General features: G+C 47.0%; 1 protein-coding gene across 1 annotated transcript in view; it reads left to right on the top strand.

The window, feature by feature from the left end:
• Positions 1 to 15,516, top strand: part of LOC8026823 (ryanodine receptor) — a 561,398-nt gene that overhangs the window by 452,517 nt on the left and 93,365 nt on the right. Inside the window, exons 91-93 of the mRNA XM_040217827.3 lie at positions 4,278 to 4,346; positions 9,574 to 9,673; positions 12,367 to 12,446. Coding sequence (XP_040073761.2) covers positions 4,278 to 4,346; positions 9,574 to 9,673; positions 12,367 to 12,446 — 249 coding nt within the window. The remainder of the gene's footprint in view (positions 1 to 4,277; positions 4,347 to 9,573; positions 9,674 to 12,366; positions 12,447 to 15,516) is intronic.

The following is a 15,516-nucleotide window of genomic DNA, read 5'->3' as shown; positions in this document are numbered from 1 at the left end:
GTGGAAGGTACAGGCCTGCGTCCCCTCTCCCACTTTGAGTGTACGCAGGCTCTCCTCCTCCCCCATTTCCGGGGAGAGGAGGAGAGCCCGCGCACACTCAAAATGGGAGAGGGGACGCGAGCGTGTACCTTCCACTGCATTGCCAAGAAAAGTTGTCGCGGAGTATAGTCGTTCCTCGACCACGTTCAACCTCGGTAGGTGCGCCGGTACGGGTAAGTACCTGTAGCCGTTCACGGTCGCGAACCGGGGCACCACGCCTTTGAGCAGGGAATCTCGGCACGTTCTCCACGGCGGTTCTTTGTAGACGTCCGCCGACTTGATACACTGCCGCAACGCGCACGCACCCGTTTCCCGCTTCTAGTCCGACACGCCGCCGATCGTGGATACGTCTCCGGCGAACCAGAGTCGGTCGCACACGGCGCACGCGATGCCAAACGGGTTCTCCACGAACTCCCTCCAGAACCTCGCCGTCGCACCCGGGAACTGTTCAGCCAGCGTGGAATGCTCTCGTCGCCGGGCCTTGCGCTTGCGCTTGGCCTCCATGGCACGATCGTCGTCCGTGGCCCGCTGGCGCCCTTTACATCGCTGGTTCTGTTCTCGGCAGCGGCTTTCCAGTCGAGCGATGTGCTCTTCTTTCGCAAGGGAGTCTGAAGCGGTAGACGCAGTGGAAGTCGAGGCGACAGCGGCTTCGCGTCGGTTGCAGGCCCATTCGCGCTGCTGCGCACGCCGCCGCTTCTTCTGCATCCAGTCTTCTTTCCCCGAAAGGGCACGCGGCCAACACATCCTGAGTCCAAACCGAAATTGATAAGAGCGTAGGAAACAGCGCGCAGTGACGAGCGCTGCGCTTGTCACTGCGCTTGTCAAGTATGCTACATTTTCATCCTCGTATGTTTTTCGCGCTGTTTCCTACAGTGAACCCCCAGCAGCGCACCGAACTATCCATTTTTCTATGATAGCTGAAAAGGTTGCGGCCATCTATGAGCGACGGCGGCATCCAGACTGGTTGTGTGCTTGCCGCCGTTGCTTATAGATGGTGGTAACTGTCCAGAGGTTTGTGTAGATTTGTGTAGACAGCATTTTGGTTCCGGGCACGACCCTGGGGAACCCAGCCTGTAACAGCTCCGCTGTGAAAAAAAAAAGGAAAACAAGAAACCGTCGCAACACGTGGAAATTATAAAGCTCGGTGGAAGTACGCCGCTGGTTACGATACCTTTATGCGGCCATTCGTTTGTTCTGCATTCCCTTCCGAACTTCCTATAAAATGTATTCGTATACATACGGGAAGTCAGCCGCGCTTGGCGGTCAAGGTTTTCTCGGCCGCAGGAGTCTTGGATATTCTTCAATACCCTCCCGAAGCAGTTCCTCATACAAATGGTTTTGGATTTCACGTTCTTTGTGTGGCATCCATCCACTGAATAATCATCTCTTTTTAGCAGGACGCAGCTCGTCGACTTCTCGTCTAACAGCGCTACTGCCATAATTGCGTGTCGCCCGCCACGCCTCCGTTTCTCTACTCTCGTCAGCGCGCACCGTCTGAATCGTCTGATAACACTGATATCACCCGCGGCTCCACGCCATTCGTCTGAATGTTAAACTTTGGGAGGGAATCCCGTTGGTTTCGCCGATAACTGATGTCACGCACATCCCTCCTCGAAAAGCGTCCTCTGTGTGAAAGCCCCTTTAGGCTTCGTTTCCCCGCACCACAGTCTCAGGTGTGACATTAGGACTCGAATTCATTGTAGCAGCTTGGTGTATCTATTGCATCCATAAATTCACTATAATAAAATACTAACTGCAGGTTAATTCGTGACGCCTACACTGGTCTCCAGGGCTTTGTTTGCTCGAAGCGCTAACCGCGGCTACAGTTAGCCGCAGCACCTAGGAGAGTAATTTCGAAATCACGTGACTGGCTCAGTAGGGGTGAGGGGAACGATGGCGGTGCCCCGGTGAGTGAGCGCCGCTCGCCTTTAAACTATAGTATGTCGTTGTAATTGCAATATCGCGCGCGTTAATCAGCAACGAATGGTGCAGGAGGCTTTGGCTTTGCCTTACCTCACATAAATTGCAAAACATGAGCAATCACCTCGCCGCATTTTTTAGATAACCTCTCGATTCTGGCCATTACTAAGCCTAAATGAACCTGATAATTGTCGGCATGGCAACGTCTTTGGAAAGCGGATCGCCTTGACTCAATCGGCCGGGTATTGATAGCACACTAAAGCCAAACATCGAGGAGAACACTGGAAGTGTAAATCTGCGGTCCGCGCGCGCTGGCCTTTCTCTTATAAAAGATTCAAAGTAAATAATCATAATAGGGCCTTGACGAACGCGCGTGCAAGGCAAAATTTGTTTTAGATGTTTTGCTTTAGAATAATTACTACCGCAGACTCCAGCACTTGCAGCACGGGTAAATACACCCGTAGCATGCACCTCGGTGCTTGGAAAATTTAGAGAAAGGTCTATTGGGACGTTGTCTGCTTCTGCGTTAGCACTTCGAGCAAACGGGCCCAGATGTCCCTTGAGATCTGGAGACAAACGAGTGTAGACAATTACAAACAAGTTACAAGAGGGGCCACTTTTTTATTTTGTAATATGTCATGTTTCTGGGCAATATCATGAATAATCAATCAATTCATGTTTATTATGCCACCGAACGGCTTCCAGGCCTTAGGAGGGGCACAAGCACATGAGGCCATAAACAAAACATTTACCTGCCAGTAATATTATGCCAAATACTCCTATTGAAAGGGCAGAACGGGCGGGCTGGTCAATATAATTAAACTTGAGGAAGAAAATGTCCGTCCTTCTCGTTTTTTTCTTCAACTTTAAATACTCCTCTTGAACTCCTCAGAATTGCCAGTGAAGAAGTCTATGTCAGAATTATCCAATCTGTCCAACACAAGCTGCAGTGTGTGTCAATAGAGGGCCAGATTCTAAGTCAGAAGAGCAAAAGAAGGTTGTGGATCTATTTTGTCGTCGGGGAACATAAAATGTGATTATGTTCAGTAACTGGGTGAATCAATAACAGAATCAATACAGCGCGAGAAAATCTTTGCTTTGTGTTTTATGCAATTTCTCACAAAGAATAATGTTCCAGTTAGTAAATTGTGCACTTTAGAAATGATGGTATAATTCCAAGTTTCTGGAAATTAGTATTAATATAGCAGGCTTTTTTATATTTTTACCGTCATTATACCTCTAATTTTTTTCAGCTTTAATGGCTGTACTATAAAAAAAAAACGTGAAAGCTACGAATTCAAGAAGAGTGGTTGTTTGGGCGAGTTGGTTTGACATCTTATACAATCTTGTGCGCAACAAAGACACGGACAAAAGTAGAGAAGAGGACACAACAAGGCGCCTTGTTGTGTCCTCTTCTCTGCTTTTGTCCTTGTCTTTGTTCCGCACAACATTGTATAAGATGTGAAAGCTACACTAATGTGGTTTATGCTTGCGAGTTAACGATCATGGGAACAAAACATGCGTTGTTAATTGTCACGATATGCCGTATAACTAACAAAAATGGGTTAATTACATGTCTAACTAGTGAAGCTAAGCATATGATTCCAACTAAAACTCGCTGAGCGTCATCGAAAACTGCCGAATCAGTAGATTTTAGGAAGACTTGGAGAGCGTGCAAAGCGCGGGGGTGCGCTATACTTAACCACTTGCGTAACCGGAGTATGACTCGCAGTTCGAAAACGCACCCGCGCGTTTTTTCGACTCTTAACATTAATTTTTTGTTATGTTTTTTCTGCACCGCCAATTTTGCGCATGTTGCACAAATTGTAGGGCACCACCAGGTTTTCCCACGTGCTCAATTATTTATCAAAGTGACGAATTGAAAGGTTTTCGGTGACGCTCAGCAAGTTTCTGACTGCAATACGTTAATCCCCACTAATAAAAGGATAATTAACATACTTTTGTTAATTAACCGACTTATCGTGACATTCACAGCCTATAGTATGTCCACCTGGTGTACAGCTTACCTGCATAGACTGCATTAGCGTCTTTCACGGCATTATTAAAGCAAATCTGTAAATCTGAGAAAAGAACACCCTGTTTATGCATGTATTTGGGCAGTCAAAATGGCTTACTTGTGTGCCAGTAAGGCTATGTGGTTTTTGACTGCCACAGGTTAATAATAATATGACACTTTCAATTGAATGCATTGGTTCTGTAGTGATCTGAAGACGTCGATCCGCCAAGAGACTGCTCTGGCGTGTTTGTAGACATGTGTCACAGCTGGATATTTTCTGAAAGCGGGTGGTGTGTTCCAGAGCTGTGGGGGAGCGGAAGAGGAGGAGGAGGAAGAGGAGGGGGACGACGATGCTGGACCTTCCATTCACGTGAGCATCCATGCGAGACGACCTATAAGAAAACACCAGACCGAGTTTTGGTGTTTTCTGACGTTTACATCAGGGCGGAAATTCAGATGCGGGTTCTGGTGTGCTGTTGCGTTCTGGCGTGACCCGGTCTAACATGACCCGGTTTGGTGTGACTTGGTGTAATCCCGGCATACTCATGTGGTCATTGCATAATTTCGACATCAGATAAGTTATTTTGAATGCAACAACTAAACTCCGTTTCAGATTATGACAGACCGAAGCAGATGGAGTACGAGACATCCTAGCGAATCCAGCGACGTGGTCGTGTCCCGTGATTACGCGAGCCGCCCCTTTCTTGACGTCACCTGGTGCGCTGCCGTGTGAGAGACACGGCATTAGATTGGCTTCATTGGCTCTAAGCGTATTCTGCGCTTCATCTTAAGGTGCATCGAACTATAGCAGGTTCTGCAAAGAATACACTTCAATGTTGGAAAGGATTAGGTGTTTATTAAGTCAGTCGTCCTGGTTATCTGGCATCTTGCACCTAGCTAGGATGGTTTCTAAAAAACCAGTTCATTTTGGCTTACAGACATTTGATACGTAAGAAGTTTATAATCGAAATGCTCTGTAATTTTCACTATACCAAGGTTTTTTTAATAATGGTACCGTACGAGTAGTATTGAATTTTGCATCGCCCATATTTCAAATGTTTTTTTCTTCAAAACATGTAAGGGTGCATATTTGTTGCCGTTGTGTTTTCCCATACAAGGAAACAGTAATTACAGCGTAAGCAAAACCGGGAGTTATGAAGAGGGAGTATTACTAAGAGGAGTAATGTAGGTCTGCATTTATGAATAACGCCCACAACGTTTGAGAGTTTGCCTGCTACATATTTTACTTCTGTGTCCCATACCATGTTCTCATTAAATATGACACCAAGACCCTTCACAATTGGCAAAAAATCAATATGTTGTCCTCGGAAAGAGAGCACATGAGTAAGTGAACAAATTTTATTTCTAGAACAAAATAGTACCACCTTTGCATTATATGCATCAACTACCAAAGAGTTGGAAATCATCCAAGTGGTTATCTTTTGTAGCAAGTTATTCTCCGTTCACACAACCTGATGAACAACTTCCTGCGAAAAGAACAAGGTGGTGTCGTCTGCATATATTATGAAATCTGCCCGGTCTTGTATTCTATATTTACTATATCATTCATGCATAAGTTACAAAGAAGAAGGGGTCCAACGATGCTTCCCTGTGGCACCCCTGACGTCAGTTTCTTCAGGCTGTTTATCTATTACTATTAGCGCTGTCTAGATATTATCTTTTAGCGCTGTCTATCTATTACGACACAGTCATAACGATGCTCGTGAACATTTTTTGTTATTGTTGAGGTGACTCCTCGCACACCCATGCATTTAAGTTAAGCGGCAAACTTTATGGTTAAGAAAGTGGGTCGAAAGTTTTTCAAGGTCAATAACGACTCCCAAGGTAATCAATTGTTTTCTCTGTTATTTAGGATTAGCTCTTTTTGTTTTAATAGTGCGAGTTCCGTTCAATGTCTTTTTCTTAAACCAAACAGGTTGTATGTTAGGACGGAATGTTTCTCACACAAAGCTTATAATCTGGGATGTAATATTTGCTCGAGCCCCTCCAAAAAACCAGCAGAACCGAAGCGGGTGTATAATTTCCCATGTGATTTTTGCCTACGGACTTAAAAATAGCCGAAATCTTTGCTATTAGCATTTTTTTAGGAACGTTGTTCTTTTCGGGTGCCAAATTAAAAATATTTGTTAAAAACGGTGCGATTGATTGAAACACGTATTTCAAGGGTTTGATTTGAAAACCCTATTTGCTATTTCCAAGGCTACTAAAAACCGCGGCTACCTGTTCCTCGTCAGTAAGGGTAAAACAAAGTGTGTCAGAGACACCCTTCACAAATGGGATTGCATCGTCAGCATTTACATTCTTAACCCTGTTTATAAAATAGTCATTAAATATCTCTGCCAGTGCCTAACCACCTTTCGCCTTCTCTTCGACAGTAAGCTCGATGGCTTAACGTTCGCGGGCCTCAGAAACGAGCTGTCTTTTCTAGTTAATATCTGTACGCTGCTCACTGTCAAAAACAGCGTGAAAAATATGTCCGTCTAGCCCCACGCATTGCGCTTGTAATTGCATTTCGTTGTTCTTTAAGCAGCGTTATTCTACTTGGGTTCCTAGGTTGAATGAATTTGTTGAAGAGTGCGTCTTTCCCTCATCACCTTAATTATCTTTCTTTTTAACCAGGATTTTCGAGCTTTACTCTAAGCTATTTGTTTCTTTTGTTTTGTTATTGTTGTTGTTGTTTCTTTTTGTAAGAAAAACAAAGCTTGTAAATATTTGCAAAATTTCAATAAAGTAATCATAGGCTTCGCCAGCTCAACATCATATTCCACTGAGATCGAATAATTCCTACTCTAAACGCCTCTTGTTGTTTAGAACACGCGCTTCTTATAGTTCCAAATTCGGAATATCACTTTTCACAACGGCCCATGTTTCAGTCTGTGTAATAATATCAATGAAAAGTTTAAATCCTTCAGAGAATGAATTAGTCACCATGCTCATTTCGTACAGATTATGCGTTTAAACGAAATAAACTAAGGGGCGCACGTGAGGAATCCCTATATAGGAGTCCTACATCATTAGGGGATAATCGTTGCTCATAGTGAGAGAGACATGGAAAAAAGGAGCAATTTGAGTGTCCAAGATGAGCATTTGTTCCCAGCTCTTGACAATCATAGCCTCGACATGCATTCCCGTAGTGTCTCGTGTCCAATCGCTGCGATAACGGGAATAGCCAAACCATAGCAATGCGTAGAATTCAACGCGTGCCCTCTGCTTTGCCAACCCAAACAAGAGGCTGTGATATACATTGGTGGAAATCAATCGACTCCAGACCACGTGACAGCTTGCTATGGTTGCAGGGGAAGGGGGGTGAACGCTGCCCGTTTTTCTCAACTTTTGTTTTGCCACTCCTTTTGCTTGGACAAACACAATTAACACTTGTTTTATAGATTACAAATGTCAACGGAGAATTCTACGCGGCATTTACTGAAAGTAGAAAAACTTGTTGCATCGCCCTTTTAACTATAGTCAGTTACAGGTTAAGAAGGTAGCGGCAAAAGCCCCTCAAAGGGAACCAGATATCCCTCCGCCACCTCCGCATCCAATAGCGTCCCACCGTTTCCGTGACGTCGCGGCAAACGCGCGAGGAAGGGCTTGCCTTTCTGTACATATTTGCTTTATCTTTCGACTTTTACTTAGCATTGTGGAAGGCACGAGAGGCAGATTAGAGTTCTCCCCCACCGACGGAAACAAATACGACTTTCGGGGATTAGCTTCTCCCCCGATGGATACAAAGGCTGCTTTCAGGCTCTCGGTTCCCTCTTCGATGAATACAAAGGTCGCTTTCTTAAAAAGTGGGATCGGAGACAAGTTGGAATCCATTGAAGCGGAACAAGGAGTGTTTCCAGTGAACTCGTCTTTCGACTGCGGAGAGATTTGAAACGGGCGCATCACGCTTGTGGGTGGAGCTTCTGCTACCTTCTTGACTTGTAACCGACTATACACCTTTCCAAAAACCGCTCCTAGGCCGCCGCCATGTTGCTGATGCTGATGCGGCTGGTGCGACTCTCGCGCCCTCTATCAGCTAGAAATTTTCTGCCACTCTCTGGGACTGTGAAGAGCCGCTCAGCGCGGTTCTCTACCTACGTTTTTGCGGTTTTGCATTCGACGTTTTCTCGCCCCTCTTGAAGGTTTCCACTTAATTTTTTTTATGCGTGCCGCGTACCCTTTTTGTGTTATCTTCCATTGTGAGAAATAAGGCTGGTAAGTGCCTGCCATTCAAGGTTTTCTGCTCGACATTCACGGAAAACGAAGGAGGTGAAGGACGTCGAACGACCCTCGACGGGATTTTGCGAACATTGTTCTCCCCCCTCCCAGAGATAATCCGTGTAGAATCCGCAGTCATCTCCAAAAATAGTTGTCCGGGTTGGGGTGGGAAACGGGTCAGTCGCGTTTGTTTCTTTGCCTTGGTGCGGTTGTGAAAAAAGGAAGCTCTCCCCAAAACCGGCCCCAAAACGAAGTCATCCCGGATTCCGTCCGATCGTCAAGATGTGACTGTCGTCGACTGTGACTGTACGTTATTTGAGATCTTTCTCAAATAAATTCGTTTCGGATAACGCTGCATCGTGTGGTACGTACGAATGTTAACACTTCCTCAATTGTATGTCCGTGTCCTGTCCATCGGTAAACACGTTATTTGTGAGCGTGAAAAATGCATGACTTTCGGCCCTCTTCTGTTGCAATTTATTTTTGGACAGCAAAGCCCTTTGTCGTTTCACATGCGGCGAATCCCGCGGTACCGTCAAAACTTATCGCAAGAAAAAAAACAAATAACCAGAACTATTCATTCCAGTCGCATTCGTTCTGTCGCGCGTGTACCCAACAAAAAGAGTTTATTTTTGTTTTTTTTAACTTTTTTTGTTTTTTTTAAATGTGGCACAATGCTTTCTCAATGTCCTCGGGAAAATACATGTACCATGAAACACAAAATATAGCGGGAAAAGACGAGAATTTAGCCGCCAGCAGCGTTTGAAACTGCACCTACGCAGGCTGCGCCTGTTGAAATCACAGCTCACTCGGTTAGGGTTAGGAGGGACGCCGGTGAGAGTCTAGCCTCAAACTCAGTGACTGGGCTCACAAACGGTTTGTTGCCCCTGGGGTCGAGTGTTTTTTGGAAAGGTGTATAGACGACACACAGAAGAATGCAATGTGGCGCAAGCCGCACCCACAGGCCTAGAAAATAAAAAAATAGGATTTACCGCATGACTTACTGCACTATTTCAGCGATGTTTGTTCGTATGTTTAGAACATTTGAGGCATATCATGGAATATAAGGAAAAGTCCAGTGTACCCCTTTTAAGACCCATTAAATTAGTATAAATGCTACGGAAAAATATGTATCGGTATGTAGCTGTGTCAAAACACTCAATCAAAAGAAGTAACTGTGTGCCATTATAAAACTACTGAAATAGTCTTGTCCAAGCGAGTGACCCCAATCGTATACGTACTGAAAGAATCAATAGCAATAATGGAGCTGGCTTAATGTTTTGAATAAGCCTTCTCTGTGTTTTGACTCCGAGTCGAAGAAGTTCCTTCTCTCAGAAGCGCAGATCTGAACGATTTCGCTTTTTCCTTCCCAGGAGCAAGAGCTGGAGAAGCAGCGCCTGCTCTTCCACCAGGCGCGTCTGGCCAGCCGGGGAGTGGCGGAGATGGCCCTGCTGTACATCTCTGCCTGCAAGGGTACTACCGCCTGCTCTCGTATCCTGCGAAGGCGCCACTGTGGCTGAGCACTCTTAAAGCCACCAAATAGGCTACTCTTGGAGTGTCGACAATCCATTCCCCCAATTTTCTTGTGTGCGCCGTCATTTTGTTGTATTACGCACAGTGGTAGCTCCTTTTCCGTCTTTTCGGTTTGAGAGTTTGTCAGAACGAAGCTGCATAGGCGTTGCGGGAGCGAACGCGAAGGTTATTCCTTGCAGTCACGACCCTCGATCATGCATGGTGCCTCCATTAAGCTACGTTAACCTAGATTGAGCCTCGAAACGTTGCTATTGTGTTCATTGTTTTTCATAAATCGTCCTTTAGTTCAAACACGAAATACTCCCCCTTTTCTACTTGTGCCTTTTCGTTCCTCAAGCACGTACTTGCAGGGACGACCGTTCCTAAAAAGTATATAATAAGGAAGTATATGTTGCTATTCAGATTTCTTTTAGCATTTTCACTTCTTTTATTAAATATGTTTTATCTGCATCAAGTTTCCTACCTAGAAATGGGCCTTCTCCGGGGTTTCCACGGCGCATGCGCGGCAGCAGCAGACAGGAGTCCGCCATTTTTGATGGCGTGGTACGTCCGGCTCGGGGCTGCAGGAGGCAGCGGTGGTCGCGCGTTTCGAAGCTCTCCGACAGGCCCTAGCGCTGTTTCGTTGTTGGCTGCAGCAACGACAGCAAGCGTTGTCGCGGTTTAAGCTTCTTTGGGTTTCCTTCTACTAGCCTGCGCTCGACGAAGCGGCAGCTCTGGATTATGGCGATCCAGCGATCCAGTGCGGACGGCTCGTAAAGGCAGCCTTCAAAGCACTCCCGCGTTTGCAGTGGCCACTTCATGTTCATGTTTTTGTTCCTTTATTTTTTATTTGTGTGTGAATACAAGTCAGCAGATTGGTTAGGCATGCTGTCATGTCGCTTATATGCCACGCAGAGCGACCACCTCGGAGTTGGCATTTCTGGGAAGTGCGTTCCGCTGGCACACTTTTTTGTTTACCAATGTGACGGTCTCGCGTTGCTACGCGAACTGCCTGTCTGCTTTTTGGTTGTTGTAAACATTGGAATAACCCACAGTTTTCAAATATTTATAAATCATTGAGGTAAAGGGGCTATGCTGCACAGTTTGTTGCTACGTGCACACCCAGAAAGTGAAATACAAGCTGATCTATCGCTACCACGACCGCATCTGCTGGTCTTGTGGTTAAATAAGAAAGAAGAAACATTCATCTAAATGTGTTGTCCTCGTGCATGTACCGAGTAAACAAAAAATGAGTTTGCAGCATTGTCTACAGGCGCTAAACAAAAAAATAAGAAAAAAAACGAAAACAGGTGTGGCCGATTTTGTTTTTTCTTCAGGACCTACAGTCACACACAGCTGTAGCCTGAAGTGGGGTGTCATCAATGACGAAGCTCGCTCAGAAATCGGTGGTTGCACGTATTAATCTTAGATATTTATTAAATATGTATTTTAGTGGTGAATTTGACCTAGTGAAATTTCAAAATGGTGCTTTTTTCCAGTAAAAAACGAGACCAACAAACTCGCCAGGGTCAGCGGCGCTCGCAAACGACATTTAGTATAGTCGCTGAAAAAGTCCGCCGTGGACCCGGCCAAGTTTGTTGATCTCATTTTATAATAGAAATGGAGCTACGCGTTGAAATTTCAAAACGTGAAATCCACCACTAAAATACACCTTTGATGAGATTTACATTGGTACGTTCGGGCACCGGTGTTTTTCGCACAAATTTATGAGAATACATCTTGCCAATTAAAATTTTCGAGCAAATTAAACACATACCTTGCAATTAAAAAAAAAGGCTTTCCTTAACTGTGATTTGGTCTCGAATATTTTCTGATTTTACTGCCGGTACTGCATAGTCCATGAATCCTAGTTTAATTTAACCGTTTGTACTTTCTCATAGGTCTAAGAGAGCTTCAACTGTGTCGTCAGTTACTACGGGTGCCACGGCGAAGTCAATCGTCCATTCCTTCGGGGAAAAAAATGTAGAAACGGACGAAGCCGTCCCTAGTTAACGCATTAATTGAAAACAAATCTGCTCGTCGATTGGGTTGGATAAAGGAAAGACAAACGCTGAGCAGTGAGCGCATTTCCCGACCGCGTTCAGACTGCCAACATAGCTTGGAGAGAGCAGAACCAGAAGTAAGGCAGGCCATCAAAAACGCCTCTCCTGCTTGCCGATAGATTTCGCCCAACATTTGCAGAAAAGGCCCTTTCTCGCGCAAACTCTTAGAAAAAAGGTGGATTGGTGATTGTTGCAATCCGACAATGAGACCTCCTAAGCTTTAGATCCGCTGTCGGGAAGCTCAGCATTATATTGCTTTTATTTGTCGTGGACTGTTTAATGTTTCTGGAGGACGAAAAAGTGTTTCCGGCAATCTAAGATCCAGCTATGAAAAACTGGCAGCAATGATTTTATATATCAACAGCATCGTGAAGAAAGCTATTATTGTCAACACTATCATTGTCTGGGCACTGGAGGTATTACATATGATCGTAAGTGTGTGAGTAGCTTCTACACTTCACATAATTTGTTTGCAAAAATTTTCCATGTCAACCATTACCTGTAGCATAAATCTTATAAGAGGTAGGTTTTTTTTCAATGACTTGTGCAGTATTTTTTTGCGAATAATTATGCTTAAAACTTGCCTTCTAGGCGCTCAAGGTCCCATGGTGATGGAGACGTTGAAACTTGGAATCTCACTTCTCAAGGGAGGAAACCAGGAAGTGCAAGTGGTGAGTGAATAAAGACTAACCCTAATTTATTTCTGCCCACACCTGAAATTGTAGATTTCCAGGAGTTCTTAAATTATGCTTATTATAGGAGAATAACACTTTTAAAGAGGTAAACTTTAAGTTTTGGTTCACCTCTTTTAATCTTAGAGTGCTGGCATATCTTAGAACAAATGTATCTTTAATCAATAAAATGCATGGCCTTGTAAGATATGACCCACAGTGCAAAATAATAGATTTCATGAAATTATTCCACTCGTATAGGCAACAACTTTACACTCTCCTCGTGTAATATTGTGTCTCCTTGTTTTCGACGCCTTGCTATCATGGGGTGGCAATGCTCTTGATCTTCTTGATATTGCCGCGCGCCAAGTAGGCAGCGCGGCCGTAGCCTAACGGTTATCGCGCTTGCCTCCCACGCGAAGGGCCAGGGTTCGATTCCTGGCCGCGGCTATGCGTTTTTGTTAACACTGTAATGTGATGTTCTGGTGAAATGGAGAACCGTCTAGCTGATTCGAGGTCAGAATTTTCTACGCGTCGAACCTTCTACGTCGAATGCTCCAGAAGCCAACGTGTGTACAAAAGCGGCTCCGCAGGCAAGCCGGAGTCAGTTTCGCTCCAGCGTTCGACTGTGCTGCTACGCCGACTTCGACGCCCGCGACGCTCTGTTATTATCTTTGTTCTCCCTTTATTTTTTGGCACAAGTTCGCCACATTAAACGTTTATTTCTTCCTGTTTATTTCCTTTTATTTTGGTCACCACCCGTGACATTTTGGTGGAGGTGCGGGGTAGCGCATGCCCGTGCAGCGTTCCCCTCCCAGGGCCCGCAGTGCAAGCCCGATTCCGAGCCCGGTGAGAAGACCACTCGACGCGGAACCTGAAACTCGGACCAGTCGCCGCACCCAAGGTCTACACCCGGAATACGGACTTCTGCAACCCAGGACCAAGCAGCCGACGAAGCCGACGATGGACGGCCAGCAGTCACAGACCCCGGCCGCTCCTGCCTTCATCTACCTGCCAGTCGCACCCCGGACTCCGACGCCATTCCACGGGGACGCCCACGAAGACGTCGAGGACTGGCTTCAACAGTACGAGCGGGTGGCCCAGCACAACCGATGGACGGACGACCAGCGCCTGCAGAACCTTTACTTCGCGCTCGAAGGAACGGCCAGGCACTGGTTCGAGAATCGGGAGACATCATTGATCTCGTGGACCGCCTGCAAGAATGAGTTGAGGCGAACTTTCACAAACCAGTATCGACGGGAGAGGGCCGAGGACCTTCTTCGAATGAGAACCCAGGGCGCAAACGAGACCATCACCAGTTTCGTCGAGGATGTCCTGCGCCTGGTCACTCGCGCCGACCCTCAAGCCACCGACGAAAAGAAGTTGCGGATCCTGATGCGAGGCGTACGAGATGACATATTCGGAGGCCTCGTCCGCAACCCGCCGACCACCGTCGAAACGTTTGTAACAGAGGCGACCAACATTGACCGGGCCCTGCAAGCACGAGCCGCTCACTTCCACCGAGCTCTTGCCGTCGCTGCACCCACGCCGTCAAGCTGCGCCCTCAGCACCAATATTCCGGGGATCCGAGAAATAGTCCGGGACATCGTCCGTGAAGAACTGAAGAAGCTGATACCTGCCGCCGAACACCCAGCTTCACTCTCGATCGCCGAGATTGCTCGAGAAGAGGTCCAGCAAGCGCTCCAGCCAGACGTTCTCGCCGACGCCGCACCGAAACCACCAGCTGTGACCTATGCCGCCGTTGTTCGTCGTCCGCAGCTGCACCCCAACGAGAAGTCTCTTCGCCGCAGTACACGCCGCGCCAAGAGCAGCGTGGACTTCGAAAGACCGATGTGTGGCGCACAGATGACGGACGCCCGGTGTGCTTCCACTGCGGGGAGGCTGACCACGTTTACCGGAGGTGCCCCTACCGCCAGCTCGGCCTGCGAGGATTCGCTCCAAACGACCGTCGACCTCGTTTTGGAGAACGACCAAGGGACATCGAAGAATACCTCCGTCGCCCTCCGTCACCAGCGCCCACCGCACCACGAGGTTCCCGTTCTCCATCCCCCCGACGTTCCGCATCGCCCTTCCGTCGGTCGCGCCGTGACAGCCTGTCCCCCCTATCCCGTCGGGAAAACTAATGCGGATTCTTGGGCGAGTTGGTACTGAAACTTGGAGAACATAATAGCGCTTCACGACAGGGACGAAGGGTAGGAACGAGACAACACAATGCGCTAACTTCAACTGGTTTAATCGTCAGAAAATCAAAGGTATAAATACTCTGCATCAGTTGATTGGTTGAATGGCGCGATGATGCAGAGTATTTATACCTTTGATTTTCTGACGATTAAACCAGTTGAAGTTAGCGCATTGTGTTGTCTCGTTCCTACCCTTCGTCCCTGTCGTGAAGCGCTATTATGTTCTCCAAGGGAAAACTAAGTGCGGCAACGCCTGGAGGTGCCGTTGCCGAAGACGACCCGAGTAAAGAGCCTCCAAGAACGCCGGAGCGCTCCCACTCTCCCGCCGTCACGCATCGCTACGACGCCCCAGCAACGGTGTCCAACAACCTAAACGTCGTCATCGACAGCCACGACGCATCGGCACTCGTGGACACCGGAGCAGACTACTCAGTCCTGAGTGGGAGGCTCTCCCGCCGCCTTCGAAAAGTCATGACGCCGTGGGAAGGACCCCAAATACGAACCGCCGGAGGACATCTCATCACACCAGCCGGGAGATGCACTGCTCGTGTAGAGATCCACGGTGAAACGTGCCCTGTCAAGTTCGTCGTTCTGCATGACTGTTCGAGGGACGTTATCCTCGGAATGGACTTTCTCTGCGAGTATGGCGCCGTCATCGACCTCGGAACAAACCGGCTAACGCTACGAAAACCTGCTCCACCAGCGGAGGAACCCCAAGCGACGTCACCCACGGTCCGAGTCCTCGCAAACCACGTAAACCTACCACCGCGGTCGAGTGTTTTCGTACTTGTCGGGATCGATGAAGCTTCCTCTGGCGAAGTTCTTCTCGAGGGAAGCCTCCAATTGCTCCTGCGAAGAGGCATAGGCGT

Source organism: Ixodes scapularis, unplaced genomic scaffold, assembly GCF_016920785.2.
Source record: "Ixodes scapularis isolate PalLabHiFi unplaced genomic scaffold, ASM1692078v2 PGA_scaffold4__175_contigs__length_147842914, whole genome shotgun sequence".
In the NCBI taxonomy this organism is placed as follows: Eukaryota; Metazoa; Arthropoda; class Arachnida; order Ixodida; family Ixodidae; genus Ixodes; species Ixodes scapularis.
The sequence above is the reverse complement of the archived record's forward strand: the minus strand, read 5'-3'. Positions and strand labels throughout refer to the sequence as shown.